The sequence below is a fragment of the Natrix helvetica genome, assembly GCF_964273705.1.
Source record: "Natrix helvetica genome assembly, chromosome: 1".
Classification (NCBI taxonomy): Eukaryota; Metazoa; Chordata; class Lepidosauria; order Squamata; family Natricidae; genus Natrix; species Natrix helvetica.
Genome location: NC_138548.1, coordinates 154,550,064 through 154,575,909, shown reverse-complemented (window position 1 = coordinate 154,575,909; position 25,846 = coordinate 154,550,064). Strand labels below are relative to the sequence as shown.

Genomic DNA, 25,846 nt, shown 5'->3' with positions numbered 1-25,846 from the left:
TAATATACTATATAATACTCCAGGAGGAAAATGGTATGAAAAAATAGTAAAAGTCCTCTCTGGATTAAACTAAGTTTCCAGTAACATACAGTTTTCTTAGAAACTAAGAGACCTTGAATTTTAGTCTTGCCTTCCTTGTTGATTTTCAGCAGATCATTCAATTAAAAAAAAAAGTCTATAGCAAACTACTTATGGAAAACTACATAGATTTGTCCCTGTGGTCAACAGGAATCAAGGTAGACTTAATGGGCCATTACTTATACTTAACTAATTCACTCTAATGTCTAAACTAAAAAAATTACCCACTTACCGTGTGTTTATGTATACACTGATTTCCCTGCTAACAAGTCTTGTACGTCTTTCAGCACCAAAGAAAGAACATGGCTTGAAGATGGGGAATGCTGTGCTCTTAGGCAGAGTAAGGCAATCATTTTGAGCAGCAGATGCTGAAGACTCCCAAATGGACCTCTTGAACATTGTTGCGCTGACCTGTGCATTACACCTGTTTACCCATATGTTTAATTGGACACTGCCCAGAGTCATTTGGTGAGTGAGATGGATGGTCTTCAAAGTCAGTATATAAATAAATGACCAGTTTGTCCCATGACTAAGCCAGGGGTGTCACATTTGCATCGTCATCATGTGACATACTGTAGCGTGACTTTTTCCCCCTTTGCTAAACCAGGGGTGGGCGTGGCCAGCGCATGACGCATCCGGCCCACAGAGCTTGATACACCTGCTGATGGCTAACCTGTTATCTGAAATCCAGAGGAGGATATCATCCATCATCCAGTTTGAAATAAGGTTCATCTGCAGTCTAGTTCTGTACAGTGACTGAAAATGAAGCACTATCTAGTCCTTCACCCAAAATAGCAAAGTACATAGAAAAAAAGGTAGGCTCTAATAAGAAGAGACTTGGGTTGCAGGTACTAAGGATGCCAGATATAGAAAATGTCCTCTTTCTTGGAAGTTGGATTTATTGGGACCAAGATCCCTCTAAACAGACAAGTATTGGAGACTAATGGATCTATGGCAGCCAAAATCTTACATTTGGTCATCCCCATTTGAGTCTGATGCAATAGTGTCTGATGTAATATCTTGAGCTTAGCATACTGTATAAACCCAGTGGTGGTATTGATAAATCATGGCTCACTATGTGTGAATCCCAACTGTGGTTTTACTTAGCAAATCTTGGCCAATAAACACAACATGGAAACCTTGTCACAGATTGCAATCTGAGCATGAGCTTGTAAGGAGAAGACAATTACTTGGGGAGTGGACTTTTAGGCAACGCCATTTCCCTACTACAGGAAAAGAGATCTCCTTCATTAATGTTATCATGTGCAAGATCTATCGCTTAATGACACAATTTATTTGCACACAGAGCTGTAGCATTCATTAAGCACCTCCACTTTGTTTCTCAGTGATGACTGACCATCAGAGATCAGATATTCGGCTACTAGCAGAATCTCAGTGATCATTTAGAGCAGGGGTGTCAAACTTGTGGCCCGTGGCCTGGATACGTCACATGCTGGCCACGCCCACCCCCATTTTAGCGAAGGGGGAAAATCACAATATGTCACGCGATGACAACATGACACTGCGAGTTTGACACTTCTGATTTAGAGGTTCTGGGCTTTTCTTCCATTTCTCAGTATTGGAACTGAGCCTAGCAGTTTGACTGTGGATGAAAAAAAATGGAGAAAAATACAACACTTACATCTTCAATGGGAATATCATTCAGCTTAAATTGTTTTTCTGCAGAAGTAAACCAATGCTTCCCTTGGCTGAATTTTATAAACTATGTACTTCTAACATTCCATCCTGTTTATTCTGTCACTCATGGACTTCATGGCAGAAATGGGAATATTCCACTTTTGATGGGAAGGAAATAAGAAAAAAAAGATAGGTGTAGCTTGTTGTTCTGGGCTGGGGAAAGATGATGATGTTGGATGCTCACATCGTTGACAAATGGGTAGCACCTAATGGCCTCTTCGCATCTGGGCAGGACAAACAAGCCATGCAATTGTAGTGCCTTGGAGATACATAATAATATCCACCAGAAGAGAGTTTTACAACACATCACTGGACCTTATCTGGAGAACCGCCACTTGCAAATGTTACAGGTTGTTGTATAAGATACCTATGCCAAATAGTCTTTGGAATCTGGATGGAGATATTGGTAGCGTGTTGAAAGATCGATTTGAGATTTTGTGCTGCAGCAATGCTGTAAATCAATCTTTTGATATTATCCACTGGGAAGGATACTTTGGTGGCCTTCTTGACCTGTAATGTTCAGACAACTCACTGAAACATTTAAGAGCATGGAGAAATAGAATTGAAGGCAGAACTTCAAAACCTACTTGACAGTTGTGTCACTAAATGGTAATCTCCCTTTTGCTGCCTCGACTCAACAATTCTAAAATATCTCCTTTACATCATCAACAACAGAACTTTACTTTGTGGCTACTTTTTTTAACACATGCATTTTAAAAAAAGTATTATTACCATATGTAAGACATTATTTTAATTGTGTATAATATATTGTTTAATTGTGTGAATAGTGTACTCGGATTAACACATCTTGAAAAAAGTGATGCAACCACATGCAAGATTACCCAGTGCCCGCTTTTATTCTTTCACAAATGTCAAATGAATTCTTTGTCTGACCCAGGAGGATATCAAGGTTTAACCAGAACCTATTGGGGAATGTTAATCTGTTTATACTGCAGTACTGTGTCTCAAGGTGGTCACTTGGTGTAGATTAAAAGGTTGGGACAATCACACTCTTGTTTCAAGGCGAGCGGACAAAGCAGCTTTATGGTAGATGGACAAAAATCTCTGCTTATTTCAATGGGGCTGATAGGCGGAAAGCTCAGCTTTGCATACCAGCACAAAAAGCTTTGTTGCTTGTAGATTGTTTGTTTATGTAAATTGAAAATAGTGCATTTATTATGCAACAGAAAGGCTAAGTGACAGGAGAGCTACCGATTGGCTAGCTTTTTTGTGAGGAGAGCTCGGACAAACCCAAGACAAATCTATTCTCTATTTTGGTTACAACAACTTGAAGGGAAGGGAAGCTTGTTGATTCTTCAACAATTCTTTATTCCACACACACACAAACCTACACAGAACAATTGGTTTGAATATTGCAATAATTATAGGATTTTTTTTTATTGTCACTGGATACAAATCTGCAAGGAAGCAACTGGAAGTTACTTTAATCATGACAGAAGATATCCAAGCTCCGACCAGTATTAATCGGAACATGTCTTCTGAGAAACCTCAGCTCCAGGTCATTGATATTATTGATCAACTAGCTAATTCTTCTGAGATACCTCCATATGAAATTACAGAGATTAATCCCGGCTCTCCCTTTATAGAAGAAAATCAAGAAGGTGCTAAACATTTGGCAGAGAATTCGACACACCAAATTTCGGATGCTACAAAAGAACTTCAAGGTAAAATGACATCGGCACAATTGTGCTTTCCAGTAGCTTTAGAAAAAAAAAAGATAACGGATTTGCATTTTGTTTTATTGCATCATATTTCAGTAGCATTTTTAAAAGAATGTTATATTTTTTAAAGAATAAAAAATAGTAACCCAAGGTTACAAAGGACAGCCCCCCCCTCCCCAAATGTCTGAGCTTTTAAAAAGAAAGTAAACAAACAAATATTCCTTATTTTAGGTAAGGTCTCGATAAAACGAGCTACTTTTAATTCCTACTTATTTCAAATTGAAGAAATGTAATCATGTGTACTACATGTTCTTGTTAAAAGTAGCCTGATTTAAAAGAGTTGTAGTTTGGCTGAATTTTGCCTCAGGCTGATAATTTTAATTGACTTTATTTATAAGTCCTCAGTCTTAAAAAAAACCAAACAGTTTAACTGCAAATTCAGTTCACTTAGAGTCCCAGCTGGATTGTACGGTGAAGGGATTAATAACTGCAAGTTATAATCTTTTGTTTTTAGGGAAATATCACTGTTATACTTTATATCTTTTCAAGGAAAGCCAGAAGGAAAAAATGAAGAAAAAAAATGTCTCATTTATCAGGAATCAAGAGGCAGTGAAGAAGAATCCAGAGACGGTGAGAAATACACTTAGTTTTTGGAAGTAAAGAAACATCATGGATATTGTGAATTGCGTCATGATCTAACTTGAGTTATAGACAGTGGGCTCACGTTTATTTTAATAGGTTACTTAACATGTTTACTGCTTCAGGTTAAATTAATTATAGCTGTGTTCCATCAAGTGTGAGGACTTCACTATAGCCCAATTCTGCTATCTAACAGCATCTCTCAAGCCAATATTGTTTCAAGGGCTCTTTGTAATAGCCAGGATGGGCTGAAGAGATGGGGTTAGTAATTCAACAGATTTGAATGGAACCAGGTTGAGAAAGGCTTCTTACAGGAATAGATTAGTAATCTACTCCCCCCCCCCCTCAGTTGTAGGCCAGACCTGACCTTAGTGGAAATAAATGCCATAAACGTGTGTGAGAGAGTGACAGAATCAAAACAGTCTTGGGAACAGTTAAGCCTTGCCTATTGTTGCAGTTTTGGTTAAGGTAATCTGCAAAAGCCATGACTAACCTTAAAGAGAATATTTCTCTAGGTTCCAGCCCTTGTGGGAATCTTTATCGTGGGGATAAAGCAGCCTCTGGGATGGGAAAATGCTTATGAAGAGAGTGTTGGAGAAGAAATAGTTAACCATTGGATGATTGACCTCTTGTCTTTTGAAGCACACAAGCTAGTTGCTTTCCTGAATTTAAGGAATGTATAGTTTGGTTCATACACAGAAATGAATATACGGAAGAAGAGGAAACAGGAGAGCTCCATTTGTTTTATCAACTTCTATCCAGCCCCAAATGAACCAATAAACGTTGGCTGGAAAATTCTAGCTAGCTTATGACAGCATTTTTCAGCTGACTCACCGTAAGGCAGCAATGACAAGAAGCAGTATATCTTGTCCACATTTAAGTCTGGTAGTTATTTTGGACTAGAGGCAGGCACATTTGTAATTTTTAAAACACATTATAGGTATTCTCACAAAATGGATGTCAAGGAAAAGGGCTTGCTTATTCACAAAATGGCTGCCATGATCATTCATAAAAGGACACTTTCTCTAGGACCCCACAATTCTCTTTCCTGCCCAGCTTATCTTTGACTTCCTTTCAAGCAAGTGAATATAGAGCACTTTTGCACGAAGTGATGAGTTTTTAAAAATTTTCTGAGACTGCCTGAAAGATACATGTTGTTAAGTCCTACCAAACATGTTCCTTGCCAGAAACTGGTGGCATTATAAGATGATCATATAGAAGCAGATGTTTTGTTTTGCATGTTTTCTATTGAAATCTAATAGGAAATAAACAACAATGTGTATTAAACTCATGGATGAACGAAGAGGGAAAAAATAATATTCACTATATTTGTGACTTCCCTAGGTCCTAGATCTGTTCTTTCAATATTGTTATTTTGACATATAGTCTATGATGTTTTAATCAAGAGATCAATTACTAGCCATTATTCCACCAGCCAAGGATCAGAAAAAGTAAAACTTGCTTAAGAGTTAAGGCTATTACATCTATTGGAGGCAAGGAGGGTCATTGTTCCATGAGGCAGGCACTACAACTGAGACGGCATGACTTCTAAGTCCCACAGATGATATTTCCTAATAGAAGGAACATAAAGAATGCCAGTCATTCAGATTCTGGTGGGCAAAGCATAATGGGCAGAGACGAATGGTCTCGTGAGTATCCTGGTCCCATGTCATGTAGGACTTTATAGGGGATAACCAGCATTCTGAATTGTGCCTGAAAGCCCACTGAGAGCCAGTGAAACTCACATAGATAACCGTCCAAAATGCTCATTGTCAACCCTGAAGCTGATCTGGCCAAAGCTGGTCTAGTTGAGTCCCAGGCCAGCAGGCACATCCATTTTCTGAACCAGCTGCAGCTTCTGAATGTTCTTCAAGGCCAGTCCCACATAAAGCACATTGCAATAATCCAGCTGAGAGATGAGTAAGGCATGACTTATCATGAGTTGGGCCTCTTGGACTGGCAACAGGAACAATTGCACATAAGATACATCATTATAAAGGCCTTCTAAACTAGAAGCCGTGTGCTCAGAAAGACACCCCCTCCCCCCAATTGTTTACTAACTCTGTTTGGAGGAGTGTTATGTCATTCAGAGATAAAGATTAAAAAAAAACCTAACTGGATTGGATGTGGTACCAAAACTCACAGCTACCTGATCTTATTAAGATTAAGCTGGAGCTTGTTCTTCTCCATCTAGACCCCCACATCTTCCAGACACTTGGATAGAACTTTGACAGTGTTCATTTGGTTGACCTATAGCAGAAACATATGGGTATCGTCAGCATATAATAACTTGGCCAGTGTCAATGAATGATCTCCCACAGAATCTCTGTGGGAGTTTATCCATTCTTATAGGAATTAAAAAAGAAGCTTCTTATAGGAATTAAAAAGAAGTGGAAATGTAGACCAGACTTGGGCATTTAGCAGCCCATGAACCACATCTGGCTTACAGGCTGTCTCAGTCAAGGCCACTGTCATCGGTGGGATGGAGCGTCACTGGTGGTGGGATGTGGGGTGATGCCATTATTGGGGGTATGGCATCAGCAGCAAGGAGTAAGGCATCAGTGATGGTGGGCTTCCATAACAGGCCCAGTTTCTCATGTGGCCCCTTGGGAAAATTTATTGCTTACCTCTGTAGTAGAACCTGGAGGAATCGCACAAAGCAGGGGCCTTGAACGTGATCACTTCCCACTGACCAATACTGGCTGGAACCAGCCCCAGAGGAAGGAGGATAGTAGCATCATGCCTTCCAATCACAACCCCTTGAGCTTCTCCAGAAGAATACCATGAGTGATGGTATCAAAAACCACTGAAAGATCGGAGAGTGCCAGGATGGACTCACAACATCTATTTTGTGCCAAAGGGCATAAACAAGTGCAATGAATGTTGCCTCAGTGCTATAACTAGCACTGAAACTTGACTGAAAATGGTTTGGAATCCTTTGAGGGGACTCTAGAGCTGTAGGCTGACTGTCCTCACAACTTTCTGTAAAAGACAAAGATTGGAGATTGGACAAAAATTGTCCAATTCTGCTGGGTCAAGCAGTGGCTTTTGGGGCAAAGCTTCCTCCCTTTTCAAACCAGGCAGCACCAACGCCTCTACAGAAAAGCATTAACCACTCCATAGACCAGTCATATCACACCTCTGGGGAAGCCTTCACCAACCAAGAAGGATGTGAATTCATATCTAAAATGCTGAACACAAAGCCCATGTCTACTTCCTCAATTCTAAGCGGGTCATATTTCCCCCAGATAATCTGTAAAGATCAGATCTCAGGCATCTCAATAGGACCTGTACAATTCTAGTCCAACTCCAAATGACTCCAGCCAAGGAACATAGAATAATGCCCTGCAAGTATTCGTTAAATTCCTCTTTGCTCAGAAGAGATTCATCTAAACAGGATCACTGACCAGCTCTCTGTAGATGCATGAAGAGGATGGAAAATTAAGTGTCAGCCATTGAGGTAGACAGTTAGGAAACTGAAGTCATGCAGGTTAATACTATTTTTATTATAAGATTATAGAACCTTGCATACCTAAAGGTACTTTCTCCCTCTTTTCCTTTATTTTCATGAGAATTAGGGAGGGTATTTTCTGAGATGCTTCCTCAGATTACAGTTCTCGCCCAGACTCAGGTTTCTTTTATCTAACTGTTGTCTTGATAGTAATTCTTCCTTCTGTTCCTCAAGATTATTCCTTCCATCCATCACAATAATTACATTTTCTCACCCTTATCATCATGGCATAATGCCTAAGGAGGGCTCTTACCTGGGCTCAGTTGAGTTCATTTTTTTGCCTTCGCCCAACAGTGCATCTCTTATGCTGCTTTGTCAGGAGGAATTCCTCTAAAAAACCAGGGAGCTCTCTCTGCTTCTTATGGTATATATATAGTCCTGGTTTATTTTCAGGATCTTTACAATCTTCACATCAAACACAAAGCTGAAACTAGCAGGATATTGGTATTAAGTATCTTCACTGTTCTGTTTATCCCAAAGTGATTGCAGTTCTTTCTAAACATAAGAGTTTTTCAAAATTATCAGGTGTATGGTACATCCTGGCATATCTCCTACTGAATGAACACATTTAATGCTACTTCTTCCCCATGGACTTTAAAGCACAAGGCTAGTGCAAATCCCATTTTGCAAATCAGGTTGAATTAACTTTGTTCAGTGAAGGCTTTTACTTGCACAGGGCTTGCTAAGTGTCTGATTTCACAGCCTTCACACTGCATTAGTGCCCATGAGTCACATTTCACATGATTAAGCTTGGTAAATCATTCCAATCATTTAGAGCCACTTTAACTACATGTCAGAAACCATACTTATCCAGTGACCCAAAAGGGCACAAGACGATGCACGTTTCCGTCTGTCCTGCAGTGCTGACATACATACACCGAACTTTTACGAAGTGACTTTGGGTGAATGCCCCCAGAAAAAGCTTCAACTTATTTATCTTCAAACTTATATTTTTGGGAGAATCACGCCTAGATGCAGGGGTGAAATGCTACCAGTTCGGATCGTTTCGCCTGAACTGGTAGTAAAAAAATGCTACCGGTTCAGGCGAACCGGAATTTCCAACGTGACACCTGATTTAAATTAGCTAGAATCGTCGGATTTCCTGCTTTCTAGCTAATCTAAATCACGTGGCATAGCTGTTCTATTTACCTTTTCAGATTCGGAAGGCTTAAAAATGTTCCTTTTTTAGCACTGCACGGATGCGCCTCAGGCATGCATGGGTGCAAAACGCACATGCGTGCACACTCACCAAACCGATAGCAGATTTCGGAGGCTTTCACCACTGCCTAGATGTTAGTGTTTCCCGGTTTGATAATCAGGGAGTAAAATACGAAACTTTTTTCTGGTTCCTGAGAAAATCTCCTATTGATTCCCTTCCTCTCCACTTATAAAGAATCAAACAAAAAAGTAATGAGAAAGTGGAGATAAAAAGCTTAGATAACTATGCATGAATTACTATATTGTCAGGATAAGAAGATATAGATATTTATGTAACATTTCATATTGATCGACCAATTATATATACAAGCTACCAACCGACCTCCCCCCCCAAATTTTGAATACACACATATGACTACAGTGTTAAAGATTTTCGATGTTGCTTGGTAAATTTGTCAGGGTGGCTGAAAAAATGAGATCAATTTACGTTACTGATAAGGTACCTATTATACCATAGTAGATGTCCTTAACTGCTTCTGAGAAATCATTGTCCTTATTATGGCCCACTTGGTTTTTTAGGTATGTTTGTTAATATTTCTTTGGTGTTAAAAGTTCCCCTCCTCAGTGTCTTTGAGAACTAACATTTCTGAATAGATTGATGGCAATGATGGCTGCTGGTTATCTCTAGATCACGGGTGTCAAACTCGCACCGTCATGGCGGCGTCACATGACGTATCGGAACTTTCACCCCCCTTCGCTAAACCGGATATGGGTGTGGCCAGTGCGTGACGCATCTGGCCCGTGGGCTGGGGGTTTGACAGCCCTGCTCTAGATTATACACACAGATGAACCCAAAGGGATAGTGCAGGACATTGGTTGCTATTTTAGAGATCCATGTTTACAACTATGGAGTTTGTCATTCCTAACATGGTTTGAAGCTAACCAGGTTCAACCTGGAGACCTTCAGAAGTATTAGACTTAAGTACTCATCATCCTCACTGACATGAATACTAATTATATTTGTTAGAAATAAAGTAAGTTGAGTTCAGGACATCTGGAGGATGTCAGGTTGAGGAAAGGTGCCCAAATCCACCATGTATTACAATGTGACTATTTGAAAATAATAAGAGGAAGATTTAGAACACTGCTGCCTTCGTGATATCGTAAGGCAGACAGAGGCAGATTAGCATAATGCAGTAAAGCATAGGTAGAAAAGAGGTTGTCACAATATGTCCAAAGCAGTGGTGAGTTTCAAATTTTTTTAGAACCTCTTCTGTAGGTGTGGCCTGCTTTGTGGGAGTGACTTGCCAGCCATGTGACTGGGTGGGCATGGCCAACTTGTAAAATATGGTGAAGCTCATTTAACAACACTCTTACTTAGCAACCAAAATGTTGGCTCAGAAACGCTGGCATTTGAAGCACGTGAGTCTTAAAGCTGTCAAGTTACAAGACCCTTGCATTCCTAACCCTTTAGGAAAAAAACCCAGGGGTGTTCAAACTTGGCAGCTTTAAGACTTGTGGATTTCAACTCCCAGAATTCCTCCTCCAGTCATGTTAGCTCATGAACTCTGGCATTGAAGTGTGCATGTCTTAAAACTGTCAAGTTACAACACTCTTGCACCCCTAACCCTTTAGAAAAAAAAACCCCAGGGGTATTCAAACTTGACAGCTTTAAGACTTGTGGACTTCAACTCCCAGAATTCCTCCTCTTGCTCTTAATCTTGATGATGTGTGGATGGGCAGCGGGGGGAGCTGGAATCGGTTCTAAACGGCACTGTAGATTTGTGGAACCTCTTCTATAGAAGAGGTTAGAACTGGCAGGAACCCACCCCTGGTCCAAAGGGCAAGGCAAATTGTTTGAGAAAGAAGTATGTCTCTAATTCAAAGATACCATCATTAATAAAGGAAAGGAATCCCTGAATGGGCTGTGGGATATGAACTCTAATGCAGGTAGTCCTCAACTTATGACTACAATTGAGGCCCAAATTTATGCTGTTAAGCGAGAATAGGTTAAGTGAGTGTCGTCCCATTTTATGACCTTTCTTGCCACAGTTCTTAAGTGAATCACTGCCCTTGTTTAATTAGTAACCTGGTTGTTAGGTGAATCTGGCTTCCCCACTGACTTTGCATGTCAGAAGGTTGCCAAAGTGATCACATGACCCTGGGGCGCTGCAACAGTCATAAGTATGAACCAGTTGCCAAGCATCTGAATTTTGACTACGTGGCCACGGGGATGCTGCAAAGGTCGTAACTCTGAAGAATGGTCCTAAGTCACTTTTTTCAGTGCCATTGTAACTTTGAACAGTCACTAAATGAACTGTTGTACGTTGAGTACTACCTGTATAGAATCCATAGATAATGATTAAACTAAAAGCCAAAACTTTAGTGGAGATGTGAGACGTAAAACTAATCAAGGATGTGATTCTCTCCAACAGACATGGGAAACATAAGGCTAGTCCAACAATTCAGTAGTCCAGCATAGTAGAGCCAAGTTTGATGTGGTGATTAAGATGCTGGATTAAGAATGGAGAAACCACATTCTAGTTCAGCCTTAGGTCAGATGGGTGATCTTGGGCCAATCATTCTTTCTCAGCCGTAGGAAGAAGGGTGAACCCAGGGGTGGGCTGCTACGGGTTCGCCCGTGTTTGGGAGAACCCGTAGCTAACGTTATGGCCGGTTCGGAGAACCTCCAAATCCCACCCCGGCTGGCCCTGCCTGCCCTGCCTCTCCCACTCCACCCTGCCCCTCCCAGGAGTCTCCACGCGGCCCAGTTTGGATGTGAGGTAAGTGCAGGGGCCACATGGAGGCTCGGGGAGGGGGGAAAAACAGGCCTCGCAGAAGTTCCGGAAGGCCAGAAATGGGCCCATTTCCAACATCTGGAGAGCCTCCAGAGCCTGCAGGAAGCAGTTTTTGCCCTCCCAGAGGCTCAAGGAAAGCCTCTGGAGCCTGGTGAAGGCGAAACACCACCACCACCCCCGCCGTGGTGCAGGAGGCCGACTAGGCCATGCCCACCATAGCCACGCCCACCCCTAGGTGAACCCCTTCTGAAAATGCTGCCTAGATAACCACATGGACGTGTTCGGACAGTTGCCAGAAGTCAAGGCCGACTGAAGTGGGTTTGTTTTTTTTTTAAAAGCTACAAAAGTTAATAATATGAGTAAATGATGATCCTGAAGTCCCTTACTAGGAGGGAGCCTTAATGAACTTATGGGTTGAGACAGACAAGCTTGAACTGTCTGCTTGTCAGCATATTGCTATATTGTGAGTGTTGTTATTTGTTACAGGGCTCCATGAGAAGGCTGCTACTTTAAGTACTAAAGAATGTCAGGGGGAAGAAAATGTCTCATCCAAATTTCGGGATGAAAGCACCGATATCCCTACAGAAGCAGAGGAGGAGCAAAGAAAGGTACAGTTGAACGAGACCAGCGACCAAATTAAAGAAGAAACACTCTTAAAAGACAATGAGAGCCTAACAGAAGAAGACTGGGAAGGTGAAGATGATGAATTTCAACAGGAAACCAGCGTGGCTTTTCATAAAAAAGGGCAAGAAAACCATAATATCCAAGGCCTTCCTACCAGTCCCAGCTATGCCTCTCAGACTGAGAAATATGACGACCAGCCAGGGGCCCTGAAAAAAAATGATATCTCTCGGCACAGTTATTCTCGTTATAACACAATATCCTATCGGAAGATCCGGAAGGGAAACACTAAACAGAGAATCGATGAATTTGAGTCCATGATGCATTCATAAACTGAGGCAGAGAATCAAATAGGCTTGCTAGGACCCTTCCATCTATCTCCAATCCAGATGCTCCTCCATCTACAATATCAAGTTATTGTAAAGTCTTTGGTGGCTTCAATCCAACTAAATGTAGTAGTCCTGACTAATGGTGTAACAAGAGGCTCCCTTGCCACTTGGGAGTTAGCCACATTGACCGCATGAAGGTTTACTTCTAAATAAATATATACATAAGATCAGGATGCATGATTGTAATCCTATACACACTTAACTGGAAGAAGTCCCCCTCAATGTAATGTAACTTATGATGGCAAGTACCTACCTACATATCTTGCAACAAGCTTGCGTTCTGACTTCAGGCCTACTGATTTTGGATGCAACTGATGGTAGCTGGATGGGGGCCCTGTATGCATTGTTTGATTATAGGCTTAAACAGTGTAACTACTTCTATTTTAAAATGACAGTTTTAGAGTTTAAGTTGATAGTGCGATCAATTTACCCCAATTAGATTTTAAAGATACATTTCAAACAAAATGTTTCTGTCCATTTTTGGTACATCATTGACACTTTGTTCTGTTTTAACAAGATTGGGGGGGGGGGGTTTGCCGGTTTTTCTATAGCGCTACCTTGCATAAATTCACTCTAGCATTTCATGTCAGTCTTAATAAATTACTAATTCAGCCTAGGAGCATCTTTGTAAGTGAGCGATCCACATCACTCTTATTTGGCAGCCAGAGTATTGAAAACGGGCTGCTTTGAAAGTAGGACTCATCTGAGTTCTATAAACTCCAGGCCTATACACACGTACCATCAAGTACAATGGTTTTGAGGGCAGGACAAGAAGCAATGGATGGAAACTAATCAAGGGGAGAAAAACCATGAAATCATCTTTGGAGAACTCGGGGCACCTTATATGGTTTCCCCAAAAATACAGATGACTATGAAATGGCTTTCCTAAGATAACCAAGCAAGTAGATGTGCATAACAGTTTATGTCTCTATTCCAACCATCTGAGAAATGAAGGGAAATTATGAATGCTAGTTTTCATGTCTATCTTCTGAAGGTATTCAACAGATTGACTAAGTTAACTGATCATAAGACACCATATGGTTAGTTTCTGATTTAGCAAAACGGATGTATCTCTCATTCAATACCCCAGGATTAAAATACCACGATTTAATGTGATCTGTGAACTGATTTCTTAACATTTGCAGTCATGGTGGGAGGAATGGGGAAGGTATTGCGTAGTTATTTTGTTGATTGTTTTACAAGGTTTTTGGCAGGACATGTTACTTTAGTGACTCTTTTTATAAATTGGTGGACGAAATTGTGGAAGCAATCAGGGGAAGCGATCATTTACCTTCCCTACTGATTCTCAAATGTGGATGTGGGTGTGTGCACACACACACAAACACACATGCTTGCTTCACTTGCGTACCCCCCCCCCCCATTCACTTTCTTTGCACCTATTGTTTGCAATGTCTGTGATTGTCTGAGTTGTGGCTTCTGTTTTGTTGCTGTGGAGGGCACCGCTGCTCAGCAGCTGCCCCTGCCCAGTGCGGTCCTTATCATTTTTATTAAATTTCTTTTGCACTTGACTTAACTGAACATCAAGGGTAATAAAATTAAACGAAAGAAAGCGAAATGGTGCGGGGATGGAGCTGTTACAACGCCACTGAAGTTTAGAAATGAAATAATGCTTTGGGTTTATTTTTCACGTTTTGGAATCTATTTTTGTTCATCATACAAATCACTTCTTTATTGTTTAAATGAATAAAATGACAGCATTGTACAAACTAAACACTAACCTCATTGTACCAAGGCAAGTTGTTTATTCGCCCCATTAGTCTGTATGACCCCAGAGGATAGATTTGCAAATAGTAGGCTTCTGTTTATGATCCTTGTCTCCAGACAAATGCTAAGAATTCAATCAACATTTCATCTTCATTCTGAGAACACACACGTATTACTTTGTGTGAAATAAAAATGTGTGCGCGCGTTCACAGATTTATTGAAATTAATATTTGGGAAGAAGTAAACTGAATGAAGAGTCTACTTTGCTCTCCAAACTAGTGAATTAAACATCTTCCCCTTTACATCCCAACTATATTCAGCAGGTACACTTTCTATTTGTTGCCTAATGAAATAGCTGAACATATATATGCAGTTACATACATACAACCCCATTCGCACACACATACATATAGCAGCAGCACATAGCAAGATTCTTAAAATCTGAATTTTGCTGAAGAGTGTTTCCTTCCAAGAATTCCTTTCAAAACGGTCAAGATTGGTACAAATACTTTTTCTTCTGAAGTCTGGTAAGTTGTCCCCATCCTCCACGTTTGCAATCAAATTCTAATAAATTAAACTTGGAGTAGCAGTCTTCCTGGTTACTTTCTATATATTCTAGTGCAAATATTTCAGTCTCAAATAAGCCTGTAGACCTCAGCAGCTTTGGTGTGCTTTGACTTCAATAAATGGCCTTGGGAAATGTCTCATTATCAAGGCACAATTTGTGTGTATGTGTGTGGGGGGGTTGTTGTAAATTTGCGTGCAACAAAAACTTCAGTTGAGTTGAATGAATCAATAATCTGGATGACATCACCTCTAAGCTGCTTCAGTAGCTGTCCCTGTGGATTCCACACACAAGGTTGGTAGTGTTACAGAACCGGATCCAAAAGAAGGGTCACTTGCTTTATATACAATTAGTGGTTATTATTTTAATGTGGGTTCTGTATTCCACTAGAGAAGAAAGCAGAAAAGAGACAAGGAACCAAGTGCACGGATACTGAACAGGTAACACCTGGCTCAACAGCAGTAACTGTTTGAAGGATCTAGGAGTCTTACTGGACCCCCACTTAAGTATGAGCCAGCAGTGTTGCTTCAAATAACATGCAAACTATTTTAATTCCTCCTTTGCTCAAAGATTTTAGGGAACCACATGCGCAGAAGCATCTGGGTGAATGGGCAGAGCCTCCCCCGCCGCTACTACCGCTTCGGCCGATCCAGGCCGGACCGGCAGCAACCAACCTCTGGTGTATAGTATTCAAGAAACCCTCTTTGACCCAGCAGTTTCAAACCCTCTGTCATGCAATCACTGATGAGAAAAATACTACAGTTCAGATGCTGAGTCACAACTGAAAAACAACTAAATATCCATGGTGCTGCAAAATTAACAGATGGGGACACAGTAAGAACTTATTAAAACACACAAACCATTTTTATATAGCAACATTTTTGGTATTTAATACTAGATTTCAAAATTAAAACTTCATATCAAACATTATCAACAAATACCATCAAGGAAGGAACATCTTATATAAATGATATGTGCTCAAGTTTGAAAACGTAATCTTTTATAGGTATCTATTCCACAACAATTTCCAGGGGGGGGGGGATGTTAGTGAAATTTATTCCAATGTAAGTCATAGGGGACGGCAGATTAAGGCACATCTTGTTAGTTCATATATATAAATCACTGATTGATTTACAAGGATTTACAAATCCTATTTGTAGATTTGAATAAATCTACCTAAGCATGAATAAGAATCAAATCCAGCAATGAAACTATGATGGGAGGAGCCTGGCTAGCAGAATTGTTGTATCCATCAACACACCATTCAAAACTACTCCAGAGGATGTCTTGAATGGAATTTAAGGCACACCCAGTGATGAAAAGTCCCATTGCACCAGCCATAGTTATGTATACAAATGTGTATCCAAATCATTCCAATAATATATACTTAAATTCACCAAAGAAAAGAAAAGCTCTTCTCTGGATGCTAATTCAGCTAAAACAAAACAAAACAGAACAAAACAAGGAGCAGCTATTAACTGAAACAATTTTAACACCAGGTGCATAATATACAACCAGAACAAATTATATTTCATACAAAAATAATGGCAGAGTTCATACATTGATCCCATACATTGATCCCTATAGTTTTTTGCTTTTCAGACACAGATCTATTAAACAAAACACAGAAGTCTGCTAAAAACATTTTACTGAAGAAGTCGCAATTGCTAGGTGCATACAGACATACATATGAAAATGAAACAAACAATATATTATTCAGATTAGTGTGAGGCAGGAAGCAAACATGTTAACATTTAAGGCTCCCTGAAATAGTTATTAGGATTCATTTTGAGTGCCTCGGATCAGAAAAAGAGAACAGTTGCTTCAGTATCAGCACCTTCATTATCATGAGTAATAAACTTTAACAGAATGGTCCATATTTTCAATAAATGATCTTTTGATCTGAGGCTTGGTAATACATTAAAATGCAACATGCCTTCTTATTACATAAATAGATACTGTTCGTGTATCAATAATAGAAAGCTCTATAAACTAATTTTCCATGTACCACAAGGATTTTTTTTTTGTTCTTAGGTAAAACCAAGATTGTGCTTTAAGTACAGGTAGTCCTCAATGTAGACCATAACTGAGCCAAAAATTCATTGCTAAGTGAGAAATTTGTTAAATGGGTTTTGTCCCATTTTATGAAATTTCTCACATTTATTAAGTGAATCACAGCATTCTTAAATTAGTAACACGGTTGTTAAGTGAATCTGGTTTCCCCATTGATTTTGCTTGTTGGTATGTTGCAAAAGGGGATCATAAGACCCTTGGACACTGCAACTGTCATAAAGGTGAGTCAGTTGTCAGGCATCCAAATGTAAATCACATGACCATGGGGATGCTGCCACAATCATAACAATGGTCGTAAGTCACTTTTTTCAGTGCTGTCGTAACTTTGAACAGTCACTAAACGAACTGTTGTAAGTCGAGCACTACCTGTAGATTAAAAAAAATCTTTTAATGAACCTGTAATCCCTTACAGGGCGGAGTCAGGGCAACTGAATGGAGCTAAGTGTTTACTGGCCGGATGCCTTTCCTTTCCCAATGCAGAATTCGCAGCTGATTATGTAAATAATCATTGTGCCAGAGAGAGAGAGATCTGCCTCTACCTAGAAATATCTGCCTCTATCTACTACTTGTAGATAGCAAGGGAAATGAACTGCAGAGAATTTGTAATCATTTCAGTGAAACTCAATTTAAGTTTTGGTTTATAGGTGCAACTTGAGATTGTTCGTATTTCGGAGCTGACACCTACCTTGGAGAGATGTTAATAGCAATAGCAATAGCACTAGACTTATATAGCTTATTCACAGTGCTTTACAGCCCTCTCTAAGCAGTTAAAAGAGTCAGCCTATTGCCCCAACAATCTGGGTCCTCATTTTACCCACCTCGGATGGAAGGCTGAGTCAACCTTGAGTTTATTGCAGAGGTGCTATTCTGCTGGTTTGCCATGGTTCAGGCGAACCAGTAATGGCGGCGGCAGGAGGCTCCGCCCACCTGCCCAGATATCATCATGGACGCTGAACTGTAGTAAAGGTAAGAGGATTTTATGCCTGGCATGGTGCGATTTGAACTGCCGAACTGCAGCTAGCAATCAGCTAAAGTAGCCTGCAGTACCTCAATCTAACCACTGAGTCACCTCGGCTCTTAAAAGATGTCCATGTTTGTCACATCTTGTACAAATCAATATGGAAAAATCAGTTTTTCACCTGGGCTTGTTGCTGTTATGATCTATCAATGCTGGGCCAAATACAGGGGTTATCCATGCAGACTGGATGGGCACCTAGGTCTTTTTCTGCTGTCAGTTTTCTATCCTTATTGGGCATTTCATTCATAAATGCAAAAATCACCACAAGCACAGTGTTCAGTTTCATTGGGCTTTGAAAGAAAGGAAAAAGGGATGGCAGGCTGCATTCACTGTGTATTAACACTATTAAACAAATTAACATAATTAACGTGGCGTCTATAGACATTTTTAGACGTTCGGTGCCAGGATTTTACATTACGGTGAACACGAGGCTATTTGCCATGCTATATGGATGGCTGGATCCCAGAGTGATATTTGTTCATTGAATTATTTTGTAAGGGGGAAAAAATAAGAAACATCAAAATTGCATCATGTGCATTTTTTTAAGAGGCAAGAAATGGATTGGATAAATTCAAGGATATAATCAACTGTATTGACACAAGTATCATCAGAGCAGTATTCAAATCTTTTTGCACAAAGCAGGTAGATTCACTTAGAAGCATGGGCTAAAGAACATCTATATCCTGGCTTGATTCTGAAAACAATTACACAAAGTGCTGCAGAACACAGAATCCAAAGAGGCAAAGTAAATGCTCAAGTAAGGATGAGGGGCTTATTTGTCTTTTATTAAGAATTCAGGAATCAGCGTTGGAGAATGAGGGAAGATTCTTTCTGCCCTCTTCTACACTGGTTGGCAGGGACACTTATTGGATTTGGTATCCTTTCCAAAAGCATGGCATCAAATTTCTAAGCCCAATTCATTTTTGGAATGCATTCTGGTAAATTTTCACCAAAAAAAAAGACAACATATGGTTGCAAAATGTAGGGAAATATGTTAACGTGACTGCTTGTTAAAGAACGAAAATAAGAAATCGCGATTGATTGCAAAGGGATATTTGTGCCATATTTTAAAAACTTGTGAATATTAATTTTATCAGATATTCTGCTTTGGAGTGAGGGAAATGTCACAGGTGCTCATGCTTAAATCCTGGGCTTCTAATTTTTATTCAGATATTGAGCCCAAGTTATCTGTTTCCTGCAAGAAAAAATTGGATATAACATTGCACTTTTTTATTGCTGCTATGTTCCCCACACTACAAAGGGAATGCTTTATAATTTTTAAAGCCTAAACCATTTATGAAACAGACATTTTGGAAAATAGAGTGTCAAAATGCATTGGGACTGATGTGAAATACAATGTGACTGTTACATATGGCCTCTCTATGTTGGCTTAAATGAAGAATGATAGAATATCAGCACACACAATGTAATGAAATTAATGTTTTTGATAAATCATGAGCTCACAGACAACATCTGTGTAATTTTTTTGATAGCGCCCGCAGGGTAGCAATACTAAATGATGTGCAAAGGAAATCAGAAAGACAGTTGGGAATGAAACTGTGATGTCTCTTAGGCAAATCAATATTTTGGCAGCTTTGCTTTGCCAAGCGTTGTCAGCATTATGTGATATTATATACAAAGACCCTCTTAGACACCAAAGAATCTCATAACCGGCTGTAAATATGTTGGCTGATGAAAGCTTGGCTGCCTTCTAAGCTTGTATTACAAAAAGATACAATAATGTCAGCACGATGTTCTGAGACACAAGATGTGAATTTTAAGTCTTTTGCTCCAGAGCAATTCACAATCATAAGAATTCTTATGCTGATGAGCTGTTTCAGCAAATTAATTCCAGAGTTACCAGTGTTCATTGCTCTTCAATAAATACCTTGAAGATTATTGTTAAATATTTTGGTCCTGTCAAATAACAGCTTCATTTAACAATGGGCACCACTCTCAAGCCACAACCAACCAAGAGCAATAGCACTAGCAATAGCACTTAGACTTATATACCGCTTCATAGTGCTTTCCAGCCCTCTCTAAGAGGTTTACAGAGTCAGCCTATTGCCCCCAACAATCTGGCTCCTCATTTTACCCACCTCGGAAGGTTGGAAGACTGAGTCAACCTTGATCCAGTGAGATGGGAACTGCTAAATTGCAGCTAGCAGTCAGCTGAAGTAGCCTGCAGTACTGCGCACTAACCACCGCCCCCAATCAGGAGCCCCCAATCCCTGAGAAACACACATTCTTGATAATAATGTGCTGTAAAGCCAGGCATCCATCTCTTGGGGAAGCCCATATTTTATTTATTTGTATCCCACCTTTTATTATTTTTACAAACAACTTAAGGTGGTGAGCACATCCAATACATCATCTTCTTCCTATGCCCCCTACAACAACATTGTGAGGTGAATTGGGTTGAGTGAGTGACTGGCCCAAATCGCCCAGCTGGCTTTCATAGCTAAGGTGGGACTTGAACTCACGTTCTCCTGCTTTCTAACTTCGTACCTTAACTGCTAAACCAAACTAGCTCTAGGTCCTTCATTAAGAGTTTCTTTTCACATACAACTATCTAGAGATAGGGTGGTTGCAAGCCATGACATAGTCCCCTTGTGCTATGCATAGGTGTGCTAAATACCTGGAAAAATATATATTTATAGTGTACAATTGCATAGTGTAGAAATAATTTCATTATACCGTCGGGCAATGTGACTTCAGATAATGGGTGGATAACTCGATAGTGTTTCTCCCAACATCAAAAAAATATAAGTTCACATATTGTCCCCTCGGGGAGAGGGGGCGGTTTATAAATCGAATAAATGAATGAAATGAATGAATTGGCAAAGTATGAAAAACACAAGTATTTGTTTTTTTAGAAGATGACAAACTATTTCAAGATAGTGGGGTATGTGGGAAATTTGACTTTGCTTTTGGAAGCATTCAAGATTTTTTTTTTTTCTTAAGTGCTAATTATCTGTTTTAGGGGAAACTGAGCTGAACACGGTGAGGTCCATTCTTAAGTAGCATCTTATTTTTTTAGAGATGCTCATTCTGAATTTTACATCAGGAACATTCCATCCCTATGATCTTGTAGATTGTAAAAATACACTAACATCTAATGGAACATTAACTGATAAGGTGGCAAGTTCCAAAGTACAAACCAAACAGTCTTCTGAAAAATGTTTCTGTGACCCAAAGAGTTGCATGCATGTGGCAATGCTTGGAATCTGTGTTTGGAGACTACACACACCGGGCTCTTCATGCTGTCAAAATCGTTACATGTAAGTTCCAAATTGGCTAGCAAGAGGTAAATGCCTCTATCCTGCAGCGCCTTATGGTAGCAGTACGAAGTGTTGGATGAACTACCCAATGTGAGTTTACATGGTTCTTTTAATTTCTCTTGCCTAGTGAGATGAATCACATCAATGACATACATGATGCTGCTGCTTTACATTCTGAAGAAATGCTGTTTCAATGAATACTATGCAAGTTCTACTTTGTCAGTTCTATCATTTGCCCTCTCCTCCTGCCGAATACATGCTTGTCATCCTTCTGAAGGGATCACATCTTTATGTCCAGTTTCTAAAACAAGAAATGTGAATTCTTGTCACAAGAGGGAAACACACACAGAATATCCAGCCAAACTTGTAAGTTATCCAAAAAGAAACTTCAAAGCAAAATCAAAATTTTTAAGGCTCGCGATCCTGTTTTCAATATATCTATTAGAGAGACTCTTCTTTTTCCTTCCCATCTTGGATGATCTGACAGGTGTTGAAGTGACTGTAATTCTAAGAGAAAGAGTCATCAAAAAAGTTACTTCTGATCTCTACAGCCAAGTGATTTCAGCCTGAGATTCTACCACATTTTCTTGGAGATGTCAGCAAGACGACTTTTTCTGCTAGAGTTGGAAGATATTTTCCACCTTCTGTACATGCTTTTGAAATGAAGGTTTTAGATATTTAAGACTACAAGATTTGCCAAAGAGTTTTCTGATTGAGAGAGGAGGGGAGGAGAGAACACTAATGAAATGAAATATTCATAACGGGTCCCATAATAATATAGCATAATATTCTGTTGTTTACTTTTTGTCATGGAAAAAGATACTCAAAGTATTTCCTTTTTGTTGAACCTTTTTTTTCCCCTGGCCAGATTTCTGCCCAGCCTCCTTTGAGGTAACAGGCCTGGTTGGAATGACACCAGTTAAACCAGCTGTGCTCTTTCTCCATCTGTTGATTTCCCCATACACAGCTTTTAAATTGTGGTTTTGAGAAACCTTGCTGATTTTTTACTTCCCATTTCTAGAGCTGTCATTCTTGAACTTATCAGCGTACTAAGCAGCTCCTCCATGTAGCTTGCTTGGCTTCTGTTTCACTCGGCATAATAATTTCCAAATTGCCACTTCTGATGATTATTGCTTGAAAAACAAATGTTAGCCCTCAGGATTTTCTGCGACTGGTCTATTTCCAAACACGTGGCCCTTGAAAGATGTTCTAAAACAATGTGATCCATCTACAGAGAAGAGAGAAGATGGTGATAATGGGTTATAGACACAAAGCTGAAAAGTAAGCCATTGCTTTTTTACTAGAAAAACTCTTGGCAAAGTAACTCTTGCCATGTTTCCCAACATACTTCATTTAGAAGCAGAACAGGAAGTATACCACATGTCTTTTGGACAAGAAGAACAGGTCTATCTGTTCTTGGACTAGACTAGAGTCTCTATGTGGCACAGCTTGCTAATTCTATGAAAGTTCAAACACAATTCCTCCCATCTAAATAGTAATTGTTATGCAAAGGAAGTTATACCATGCCTTTGCAATAATGGGTAATTTAATGGCAGGTGATTCTGCCCTTCAGATTGCAATATTACTCATCTGATGAAATAGGGGACATATCACAACAAAAAGAGGGTTGGATAATTGGTTAATTGTCCAAATCAAATTATAAATTCCTGAAAAGTTTTGAATGAGTAAGAATCATATTCGCAGGTGCAACTAACTCTAGGTAGGTTTCCTAATAAGTAACGTAACTATTCTCAAACAGCTTATTTAAGAAATGAGTTTGAAGAATCTTTGATAAAAATAAGATATTTAAAAGCTGAAAAAGGTAAGGAAATGAAAAAACTGCATTGCCACAAATATTCAAAATCTAGAGATTCACAATGCAAGTAAATACCGATCATCATAATAAAGGGATTGTCAGCATTCAAGGTACAGCACTGGCAATAAAAACAAAGATCATTAGCATTTCACTCATTTCTTACTATTTGCAGGTAGTCCTCAATTTACGACCAAAATTGAGCCCAAAATTTCTGTTGCTAGGTGAAACATTTGTTAAGTGAATTGTGCCCCATTTTACAATTTTTCTTGCCAGAGATACTCAGCAAATCACTGCAGTTGGTAAATTAGTAACGTGGTTGTTAAGTGAAACCAGCTTTCCCATTGACTTTGCTTGTCAGAAGGTCGCAAAAGCGGATCACATCACCCTGGGACACTGCAACCGTCATACATACGAAGGGTCTGAATTTTGATCATGTGAGTGTGGAGATGCTGTGATGGTCGTAAGTATGAAAATGGTCATAAGTCACTTTTTTCAGTGATGTTGTAACTTGGAATGGTCACTATGTAAATTGTTGTAAGTCGAGGACTACCTGTACACTAAATCTGTGAAGGCATGGAAAGAAACCACCCAGAGTTAACCCAAGGTAAGGTGGCCAATACTGTTGTGTCCAAAGCCAGCAAACATAAGGTGTCAATCAACACCCACCAAACGTCTGGATTGGTCAATACCAGTAGGCATCACCAGAGGGAGCTAACCTTCATCTGATTGGTTATATTGATTATATTGGTTATATAAATAGCTGTCAAACCGGAGTTCACTGTTTTTGTTATGCTGTTACTTAGTTGTGTCTCAAATAAATATTAGTTCTTTACGAATCGCCTCATGCATCTTAATTCTAATTAAGAATATAATAAATACATTTTACAAATAAATTTAAAAATATCTTTTTGGCATTCCACTTCGGTGTCTCTGCCATCAGATTCCTATCTTGGATTTGATGTCTGGCAAAGTGTTCCTATCTGTGTCAAGTTGCATGTGTGTACATAGATGTAGGCACAATATTGATACTACCCTGTTTCCCTGAAAATAAGACCTCCCTGGATAATAAGCCCAATCGGGCTTTTGAGCTCATGCGCTACAATAATCCCTCCCCCGAAAATAACCCTTCCCCGAAAATATTACAACACAGCAGCAGCCATGAGGTGACCATGCTTGCTGCTTCCTGCGCCTCAAAAATAATAAGACCACCCAGCCAGGAGGAGCCAATGTCATGACGAGACGACGTGCGATCTCAATGCTCTGAGATCGGCATCAATACTTTTGCCGCTGGGTGGTCCAAACGGACCTAAACCATCCTGCAGAGACGGTGAACAGGAAGAATACATCTTGCTGATCTCAGGGACATCGCAAAGTCCCTGATTGATCCAAGAGAAGTTCTTCAAGCCGGCAACAAAAAATCCAGCCATTAAGCTGATGAAGTGGGGGCGGCTCCAAAATGGAAGGATACGGAAAGAGAAAGTGTTTCCAGCTGGTGAGGAATTTTTACCGTTTTAAAAGAGACTGCCTATAAAAAACTTAAAACTAATTTAAATTGGAGAACAGAAGAAATAAGTGGCAGAATTAAATTTGGAATGGTTTTGGACAGTGGGTTATCTTACTTTTTAAATGCTATCTTCATGGATGGAATTTATGCAAGCCATTTAAAACGAATGGATTAAGTTTTCTATTTCTTTTTCTTTCTTTTATTATTCTTTGTAACCTATGGACTAAAATTCTCCTCTTTCATTACTGTGGGTGTTCTTTTAACTCATTCAAGAATCAGACTTTTTTAAAAACTTGAAATACAAAAAAAGATACAAAAAGAAACAAAGAAAATTGCAACAATAACTGCTACTCAGAAGTTGGAGGTTTGTGCATTGGAAATGAAACACTCTTATTTTTCTCACTGATTATCCTGGCTTGGCACTCCAAGGTCTCACTGCTTGTTTATAGAGAGTGATAAGAAGAAAAGCATACAGCTGTCCCTTTGAAGTATATCTTTAACCAGAGAAAGGTGAAAATAAAAAGTTATTGTGAAACTATGCTTAATCTTGTTAAAACCTTCCAAGCTACAGCAGCAGTGTTTGTTAGCTGGAGATATTGGCACAATTTCAACAGCAGAAGGAAATTTTAAGTCTGCAAAAGATATTCTCAGAAATACAGAAATTATCAAACACATATGAGAGGATAGAGAAGAAGTTGGAAGACTTAGAGCATCTAACAGCAAAATATGTTGAAGAAGTTGGAGATGTTTATCAAGTGGAAAAAGTGGCAGTTAAAATCCTAAAAATCGAAAAGGAAAATGAATATAAAGAAATTAAAATTGCTGATATTTATGGTGATTGGTTTGTCTCTGAAAATGGAAAGAGTGGAATACTGAAAGAGAATTAAATGGAGGGGAAATCTACCCCAGATGGCAAGATACAGAAGAAGAAGAAACAAAAGAATTTATGGATTTAAAGAGAGAAACTTTATTAGCAACATCATTGATAACACTACAATCAAAGATAAGCTGATTAAGGAAACAGAAGAAGGGCATCGAAATTACATGAGAGATTTTATAAGCAAGGAGTTGCTAAGAGGAGTCCATACAAAGTTGATTAAGGAGATGATTAGAGGACTGACACCACAAATGGCAGAAGATATGAGACTGTTTTGCTACTGGAAAGATACAGGTTGATAGATGGAAGAGTATAATTTAAAACTAATTAAACTTAGTGAAATTTAGTGACAATAGATGTAGTTAAATAAATAATTGATAATGATAATAATGTATACAATGTGTAGTGTTATG

General features: G+C 39.4%; 2 protein-coding genes across 2 annotated transcripts in view; one reads left to right on the top strand and one right to left on the bottom strand.

The window, feature by feature from the left end:
• The window catches only part of ERMN (ermin), a 28,242-nt gene extending 13,267 nt beyond the window's left edge, over positions 1-14,975 (top strand). The window contains exons 2-4 of the mRNA XM_081945431.1: positions 3,202-3,461; positions 4,008-4,088; positions 12,051-14,975. Coding sequence (XP_081801557.1) covers positions 3,202-3,461; positions 4,008-4,088; positions 12,051-12,517 — 808 coding nt within the window. The 3' untranslated portion in view covers positions 12,518-14,975. The remainder of the gene's footprint in view (positions 1-3,201; positions 3,462-4,007; positions 4,089-12,050) is intronic.
• A 6,352-nt stretch (positions 14,976-21,327) lies between these two features.
• Positions 21,328-25,846, bottom strand: part of GALNT5 (polypeptide N-acetylgalactosaminyltransferase 5) — a 47,639-nt gene continuing 43,120 nt past the window's right edge. Inside the window, exon 10 of the mRNA XM_081932652.1 lies at positions 21,328-22,464. Coding sequence (XP_081788778.1) covers positions 22,324-22,464 — 141 coding nt within the window. The 3' untranslated portion in view covers positions 21,328-22,323. The remainder of the gene's footprint in view (positions 22,465-25,846) is intronic.